The sequence below is a fragment of the Staurois parvus genome, unplaced genomic scaffold (genome assembly GCF_062004578.1).
Source record: "Staurois parvus isolate SC_StPar_1 unplaced genomic scaffold, SC_StPar_1.0 ptg003941l, whole genome shotgun sequence".
Classification (NCBI taxonomy): Eukaryota; Metazoa; Chordata; class Amphibia; order Anura; family Ranidae; genus Staurois; species Staurois parvus.
The window spans coordinates 941-10,000 of NW_028321736.1; the positions used below are offsets into that span (position 1 = coordinate 941).

Sequence of the window (9,060 nt, forward strand, 5' to 3'; positions counted from 1 at the left end):
TTGGCTCCTGTCTGGGTATATTCAGTGTTTCTGATCGGAGTTACTGTCTTGCTCCTATTGGCTCCTGTCTGGGTATATTCAGTGTTTCTGATCGGAGTTGCTGTCTTGTTCCTATTGGCTCCTGTCTGGGTATATTCAGTGTTTCTGATCAAAGTTGCTGTCTTGCTCCTATTGGCTCCTGTCTGGGTATATTCAGTGTTTCTGATCGGAGTTACTGTCTTGTTCCTATTGGCTCCTGTCTGGGTATATTCAGTGTTTCTGATCGGAGTTGCTGTCTTGTTCCTATTGGCTCCTGTCTGGGTATATTCAGTGTTTCTGATCGAAGTTACTGTCTTGCTCCTATTGGCTCCTGTCTGGGTATATTCAGTGTTTCTGATCAAAGTTGCTGTCTTGCTCCTATTGGCTCCTGTCTGGGTATATTCAGTGTGTCTCTTCTGTTGCAGATGACGCGGAGATTGTGAAGACCCGGATGAATAAACAGGCCGGCAGGGAGGAGTTCTACGTCCATTACATTGGTTGTAAGTAACAGATGAACACCTCAGTCTCCTTCCTTTTCCTCTCACTGCATGAAATCTTCTCCTTCCTACAGACGTCTGTTTTCAGACCCTCTATAACGATGACAGATCAGTACCATCAGCGAGGATCTGTAATAGGTTCCCTGTGATGGGTATCTGCCATGTTTATTACAGGAGGTGATTGTGAAGAGAAACTGCCTGTTTATACTTTGACTTCAAAGGATGCGTTCAGCATTTGTACTTGCTACAGAACGTAAATGTTTCTTGGTTGTATGAGGGCTGTTGCAGGGTCCTGTTCACTTCAGCTGGCCACATACATGACAATCTTTAGAATGCACACAACATGTTAGAATATGCATGCACGTATGTAACTACATATGTTGAACATGAATTTTGGCAGCACCCTGTTCAGTTCCAATAGTCAGTCAACGCAGCACTGCTATACATTGCAGTCACAGGCTGAAATCTTTTTTTTGGTGTTGTAACTTAGTGCTTTCTGCCATACATACAGTTGATGGTTTTGTGCTAGGGGGGCTTTCATTTGCACACCCTCAGCACTGTTACAAGTCCCATTCACTGATGGCAGGCTGGCGGGATGGGCTCCCGACATGTGTCCACTGTTACATGTGAGTACAATGGTCACATGACCAGGGATTGCCTCTGTTACTAAGGCTGCCCTCGAAGGGCCTGCTACTGCTGGCAGCAATGGGTTAAGGGCCCATAGGAAAGAAATGGGCAGAGGCAATGCACCTGTTAAAACACGTTTAAGTGTGTGAATTGGCCCTGATGTGTAAAATAAAACACGAAGGTGATTGCAGAATAGCACCTGCCTACAAGGACTAGGATTGTACAATCGTGATCATCAGAAAACAATCGTTTTTGGATGTTGGACTTGTCCAGCTCAGTTTTTATTGGTTTGGGTCTTGTGACTCCAGGCGAGCTGTGCAGTCGGTTGTACAATCCAAGTGTAATGTATCTGGTCAGCTGGGGGCCCCCGGGAGCTTTTCATGGCTGTCATCTGCTCACATCAGCAATAGATGCAGAATAAATTGGCCAGTCTGACACGATGGAGGGTTCCAACTCCAGCAATTATTGGCTTTGTGAGCAATAAAAGTCCATGTAAAAAGCTCTTGCGTGATCCTCTCCTTTTGTTCACGTTTGATGGCCTTTGCCCTTGAAAGTGACAGAAGTGATCTGGGAAATGTTTGCGTCAATATGTAAGGCCTTTTACAGGAAATAAGACCTTGTTGGCTGCCATTGCTGAACTGATAAATGAATGTTGGCTTTTGCGCACAACTGCTTTCATCACGGCTTGAATAACACTTTATTCTGCCCTGCCAGGCTCGGCTTGTTAAGTATTTGGCTATTATTTTTATTATACAGGATTTATATAGCGCCAACAGTTGGCGCAGCACTTTACAATATGAAGGCAGACATTACAGGTACAATACAATTTGGTACAAGAGGAAACCGAGGGCTATGGAACGTATTGAGCCCATCAAGCCAGGCAACTAGAATTTTCAGATTCAGCAATGGCATCATCTTCCTTATGATCTGTGCTCCTGTGTGTCTTGCTGGGTTGGGCTGTTAAATGTTTCATTTTTAGTTGTGGCTCCTGTCAGATCCAATATGAGAACTCATAGTTGCATTGTCTCTAACCTATTCACGCCGGCCGCACGCAAATGTGCGGCCTCCCGGCATAGACTCTGAGCGGACGCTCTTTTGCGTGCAATTAAGAAAAACGTGCTGAGAGCATGTGACCTGTGAGCTCCGAGCACACATGTCCAGTACTCACGGAAAGGTCCCAATCTCCTTTTTCGATCGGGACTGTTCTCGATCATGTGACAGTCGTGATGGCAAACCACGGCTGTCACATGACCCTAAAGCCCCGCCTTCTGAAACCCTTAAAGGGCCAGGAAGCGCCAAGGGGTTAAACAAAGACTGCACTAGCTTTCCTCTGGCTCTATGGGTCAGCTACCTGCAGCTTTACCTTGGCTGCATGACTCTTCTGGTTGGGGGATGAGCTGGTTTTTCCCCATGTGCTTTGGTGCACTGTTTGGGGGAGAAAAAAAGAAAATGCACTGAGCCTAAAATACCCTGTGATAAATTATAGTGCTCTCCTAGAGCCCATCCAAGGGGGGCCCCTTGTGGGGCCCATCCGAGGGGGTCTGTAGGCTGCAGTGTTGTTGCAGACTAAAGCTTGACCCAATGTTCATTTCAACTCTGCAGAGACAGCATACCAAATAACAGGGGAGGACTTCTGCACCTCCCCTGAGGCATTCATGTGTATGGAATCTAGAACTGGCAAGTGCCAATTATGTTCCTTTTAATGGGAACAGTTGTTTTTCATAGGCTTGTAGCTAACCTTTGAATAACAGAAGGTGGTTGGATGTGCGGACCCGACCTGGTCACCCTTCACCATCTGTGTAGGTGAGGTTTGTCTTCAGCCTACACAGGAGTGATGAAAGGTCTTCTGCGGACTACCAGGGCAAACCAGTATCCGTCAGACAAGGTTTTTCTTGCCTTTATGGTTATTGCCCCTTGCCCTGATTACCTGCCCCTATCTGGTGGTGGTGGAGTGCCTCACAAACCTAAGATGGTCACACCTGAGGTCTTCTGGCACCTAGAAGGCCAAGTCCACCTTTGTGACCAAGTTTCATGTTGAACCAATATTTGGGGTGTAACCTGAAGCATGGTTGCCTATAACATCTCACATCTGCATCATCCAGGGCCGGGATTGTTGACAGACTAATGTCCTTGATGCCACAGTGGCGGATGGGATGTGTATACGATCACCCTCCCCTACCGCTCTGTAGTTTAGTGGCACTTCCTCCAGCCCCTGATCCGTACCTCTGTATGGACCTGAGGTTTGGGGAAAACCTTGCAAATGCGCATTGCACCCAGAAAGCACCAGTCAGTTGTGATGCTCTGCAGACATTGAAAGTTTAAAAGGTAAATTCACATTGATGGGTGCGATCGTTGTTGCTAAATTTAGTCCTTTTTAAATGGTGTCTGAAGGAAATGCCCACCGAAAGGTTCAATTGTTTAAACGTTGATGATTTTGTCCACCTCTTCTCTAGTATCCTGGGATCCTGTGGTAAGTAGAAGTGGGGTTCGAGCCACACTCCCTCCCCCGCCTTCTCATCTTGTCTGTTATGAAAATACCTATTGTGAGCTCGCTTTTTTCCGCAGTGGCTCGCCGTCAAAACGAGTGGGTGGACAAAACCCGATTGGTGCTGCCCAAAGCAGTGAAAGAAGGGGACGTGCCAAATGGAGACGCGGCAGAAAACGGAAAAACGGACCAGAAAAACCAGGATGAACCTGAACCGAAGGTAACGCGGGCTGTCATACCCACTCCGCCAAGCTCTCGACGCCTAAATCGAAACCTTTGAAAAATTGGCGCCTTTTCTTTGTGATTTACCATCATTGTAACCGGCTGATAGACCGGAAACGCATTTGTTTTATGATTTGAGGATCACATCATAAGGGTGCCGGGTCTGTCTCTGGAGGCTGCTGAGTTCAGTTGGCTTTATTCTCCAGGGTCTCGCTTTCATAGGTAAGATGCTTCCAGGAAATTTACAATTCCTGAAATTGGAACCCAACATTGATCCCACTTTTCCGATTTTTATTTTACTTGCATTTTTATGGGTTCATTCACACAACCCACCACGCTGCAATGCATACAGACTGCTGTGCGTTCAGGGGAATTATGCTTTCAGTGTCTTCCTGCACTGTTACACTTTGTTTTGTTTTTATACATTATAGTCACAAAGTGATGTTTTTTCCAAATGACACTGCTGTGTGTTGACAGGAGGTGCCATCCATTGGCTCCAGTAGAAAGCTACATGTCTGCACCTCCCGTCTTTGTTGCAATGTGAATAGGACACATAGAAAACAAAGTTTTCTATGACCCGAAGTGATCAGTGCAGAAAAAACACAAGTCACTGCTGTGTGAATGAGCCCTAAACTTTTTTCTTTTTTTTTTTTTTTTTTTTCTCCCTAAATTCTCTGACTGGAGTCTATACACTCTTGTAAATTTGGAATGATGGCACCAAGTGGACCATTGAGTCTTCCCTTTTTTTCTCCTCTTTTTATGTAACTTTTATACAGTGGAACTATGTTCACCTTGACTCCAGCAATGCAGCCTCCTGGAGCTCCTTGCCTCTCCGCTGACATCTTCAGGCAGCCGGGTCTTGATCGCCGGCAGCTTTCGTTGGCAGGGCTGGTAGTGCAGTTAGATTCGACATTGTCGAATTTGTGCTGTGAGCTGTGCGTACGCGAACAACTTAAATGCAGAAGACAAAACATGTTTCTTCTGTATTAAAATTTCCGCCTGTCCGCCCATTTGTTTTTTTGGCCTATAGTTCGACTTTTTATATATTTTTTTTTTTATTCTCTTGGTACTTGATCCTGTGTCTGAGGATTTTTTTTTTTTTTCTTATGGTAATTTCCTTCTGTTTGTGTGTGGTGTTTTTTTTTTATTTTTTTTATTTTTTTGCTATAATGCAAAATCAAGTGAGATGTGTTTCACTTTGTGCTTTAATTTTTTTTTCTTCTATCTGTAGCTTTTATAAATGTCCATTTATTGACACACATCGCATACTAATAGTCAAAGCCTTTGCTTTGAACTGCTAGTTTGTAGAAATTCATATATTTTCATAGATCAGTGTGCAGTGAGCAGCGACAGACCTTGTCCTAAAGCCTCGTGCACATGCTTTACTCTAACAAATGATTTTTTTTAAAGGCACAGTTTACCTCCCAAAAACCCACACCGCTCCCTTAATTTGCTGGTGCATCCTCTAGGGGAATACCTTTTTTTTTTATTTTTTAACTTGACACTTGTGTGTGTGGGGGGGTCCCCCGGCACAGCCACATCATCCAGCTTTCTGTTTGCTGTCTTACTAAAAGTCTCATCTGCCACTGTGGCACATGTAACCTGTAGAGAGAATGACGGTGGTCACTCCCCTCACCACTGTAGTTCAGTGAGCAGTTCTTCATATGGACCTGAAGCTGCTGGAAGGCTTTGCAGGAAACCATGCCTTGCACTTGTGACGCACTGATCGCAGTTGCAAATCTCCGCTGGCCTCGTTTTAAAAATATTAGCACCTTTTTGTGACTGTTGGGGCACTTAGACTACTTCCACGAGGTGGACTATGCCTTTTAAAATCAGAATTTTGATCGCCATCATTGCACTGCTTATTTTGCAGTTATAAAAGAACACATCTATAAACACCGTGGTCTTTATTTCTGAATGCGCTGACTTCTGTGTTTGCCAATGATGAATGAATCCTGCTGTGATGGGTATTTTATTCGTCAGGTTTCCAGAATTTTGTCCACTGAGCAAAATGTATTTCCATCGAAATGTTTTATGATTGTAAATTTATTAACTAAAGGAAATCTATTTTGTTTTTGTTTTTTTTTTTGGATTTTGCATCTCATTCTTTATTTTATAAAAACTATTACAGGATGTTCCCATGCTCCAGTGTGCAGTGCATGCTTGCGGTCTGAGAAGGCGCTGCACTTTTCTCTTTGAGAAGGTTATACTAACTATACATTCCCTTTATGAATAGGTGACACCTTTTAAACCGTGCTACGTGGCTACGTATAAATACTCATTTTTAGCTGTGACTTTTGTATTTTGTTGTTGTTTTTGAACATGCATTGCACTCCTGGAACAAGCTAACATCACATTGCTGAGTGTTGCACTGCAGAGAACTACACACACAAATATCTAAAGCTGTGCTGAACTGGGGTGATGAATACGCCACTTAATGCTCACCCAGGCAGAACAAAGCCAGAACCACATTGTGGGCCTCTCTGTTCCACAACATTTACAGACAAACCTCAGTCTGTATGATTCTACAGTTTGTAACTCTGGTGGTTTTACCACATCAGATGTCAAACTTGATGAATCGCAAAAGGGAAAATCTAAGAAATGGTTCTGGAACATAATGAAACAAATTGGGGAAATGCATACACACCCTAAGCTAGTTCGTACTTGTTCTGGTCTTTGAAAAGCAATTTGCATTCAGATCTACTTTTCAGAGGGACAGGCTGTGAGGAGAGGCGTTTTGCCTCCTCACTACCTGCTTTTAACCCTTGAACTCTGCAGTAATGAGCCACAGCCATGTGCATTGTCCACAGTTGTGGGACGTTTTCAGAGTGGCCCCATTCACTTGGGTGGTGCTTATCAGGCTCTACACCTGCCAAAAGTGACAGCGGGTATAGTTCTGTTGCGGTCACAAAGCCCAACATATGCACACCTCCTAGCTTCTGCAGGGGAAAGGGCTGTAAAAAAAAAAAAAAAAGTGCTGCTTAACTGCAGTTTTGTCACTCCTCAGCCTCTAGTGGGCGAGCCCTTATTCAGGTGATCAGACTGACTGAGGCAACGCTTGCACAATGTTTACCATTTGCTCGGTTTGTGTGATTAGGCAGCTCTGGGGTGCATCATTTGGCAGATTACCAATTGTACAGCGGCTGCAGTGTGGTCTGTATGTAGTCACCGAACATTGACCACCTTCTTGCTTTGGGGGAAAATAAATAAAAATTTGTGAAGATGCACTTAAGTCCTTAAACTGTCACCTATTCATAGCATCTGTGAAGAGAAGTCCCATTTGTCATGTCAGAGGGACTTGGAAATATCAGTGAAACACAAGTGCAGTGGTGTCACCGCTTGGTCTGTTTACTTTTCCAGCTCCTTACTGGTAGGCCCATACCTCTGTATGTATCTGGGGCTGGAAGGAAGAATTTGTATAGGCCTGTGCATTGCATCCACTATGCAGTGATTGCAGTTGCAATGTTCTGCAAGCTCCAATGCAGGCAATTTAATGCATTTTTTTTTTAGTTTTTCTCAACCTGCGTGATTTTTTTTTTTTTTTTTTTACCCAAAAAAATTGTGGCGTGTGCCTTTTTAATGCTGTGGATTGAACTGGAGCCAGAGCAGACTTTGCGATCTATCTTTGTTGACCAATACAGAATAAGGATTGAGCTAGCCATAGATGTAAGGTGACCTGATCTGGGTCTCATCGGATGTCAATGCCAGTCTATACCGATAAGGTGTAAGCAAACAATTGCACGTTAGTATTTGTTGTAGCTACACTACCAAACTACACTTTATATATCTCCGTCGTCTTCTATTTTATAATACAATGATGTATCAAGATTCTAAACCTGTATTGGTCACCTCAGATGCAACAGTAATGTGTGTTTTGGTCAAAACTTGCCCTACCCCAGCATTCCAAAAAAACGGCTGCCATTTTTTATTTCCAAGAGAAACAAATTAAAGAAGCTGATTTCACCCCACTGCCAGTTTTGTGAAGATTGCATTTCACCGCAGTGTATTTTTAGCACATATTGGAACACATTTGTTTAGATCCTCCAAAAAAAACATTGGTTGGTCGTTGGCATGATGCTTTGCATTTCTCAGTGGTTTTTTATTTGGGAAGTCAGTTGAACTTTGACGTGAGCTTTTGAATCTAGCAGGTCTGATTATACGTTCGGTCTCTGGTTTGTCTTTGTGTATGTCTGTCTATGAAAAGCATGTACATGTGTGTTATAGAGATGGAGTGTATTTTAACCAATATTTCTCCTAAATTCTTTTCAGCTGGACGCTTCTTTCCTGTGACATTCCATTTAATAGACTTCTTCTTTTATTTGGTTAAACAAGTGATTTCCTGATCTATATTCTCGCACATGGGCATTTGACATTAATACCCCACTTCTTTCCTAACTACAGTGAAGCAGATTGCCTTCCCTTACTTTATTTTTTTCGTCTTCTAGAAAGCAAAGGTGGAGGTCCATGAAGCCCCTCAGGGTGGTTCTGCCGTGGCTTCTGGGGATTTTGCCGAGGAGTTGACCTGTCTGCTGTGCAACGAGCTCTTCAAGGACCCCGTCATGGTCGAATGCGGCCACAACTTCTGCCGCAATTGCATTGACAAGGCCTGGGAGGGTCGGGATTCCTTTACGTGCCCCGACTGTAAGGAAGAAATAACCGAGAAGAGATGCACTACCAACCGAATCCTGGCCAACCTGGTGAAGAAGACTGCTGGTGCTGCTGCCACCCCGACCCCTACTAAACCTGTAGGGAAAGAAAAGGTCCGCCCCCTTGAGAACTGCCCCGAGCATGACGAGAGGCTGAAGCTGTATTGTAAGGATGACGGGACCCTGAGCTGTGTCATCTGCCGTGACTCCCTGAAACATGCAAGTCACAACTTCCTTCCCATCCTGGATGCCGTGGGGGTGTACAGAGTAAGTGATATGTAATATTACTGCTAATCCTGAGATTGAAGTTTAGTACGTTACTTACCACGTTAGCGTTGTGTTCCCTGCAGACAGAACTGTCTTCTATAGTGTCTCCACTAGAGGAAGCCCTGAAGGTGACTGAACAGCTGACCAACCAGCAGAATGAGAAGATCGAGCAGCATAAAGTAAGTCAACTCCTGGCCCATGTATTCGATATTGTGTGGTTGACACAAGTCTGCAAAACTGTTTAATTAGTAGTATCTAACGCTACTTCCTTCCTCCACAGACCAACCTACAGGGGTTC

General features: G+C 44.1%; 1 protein-coding gene across 1 annotated transcript in view; it reads left to right on the forward strand.

Annotated features, from left to right (window-relative positions):
* Positions 1-449: 449 nt before the first annotated feature.
* Positions 450-9,060, forward strand: part of LOC149427202 (nuclear factor 7, brain-like) — a 12,629-nt gene continuing 4,018 nt past the window's right edge. Inside the window, exons 1-5 of the mRNA XM_089668195.1 lie at positions 450-518; positions 3,708-3,847; positions 8,295-8,762; positions 8,846-8,941; positions 9,043-9,060. The exon at positions 9,043-9,060 is cut by the window's right edge and continues 216 nt beyond it. Coding sequence (XP_089524321.1) covers positions 470-518; positions 3,708-3,847; positions 8,295-8,762; positions 8,846-8,941; positions 9,043-9,060 — 771 coding nt within the window. The 5' untranslated portion in view covers positions 450-469. The remainder of the gene's footprint in view (positions 519-3,707; positions 3,848-8,294; positions 8,763-8,845; positions 8,942-9,042) is intronic.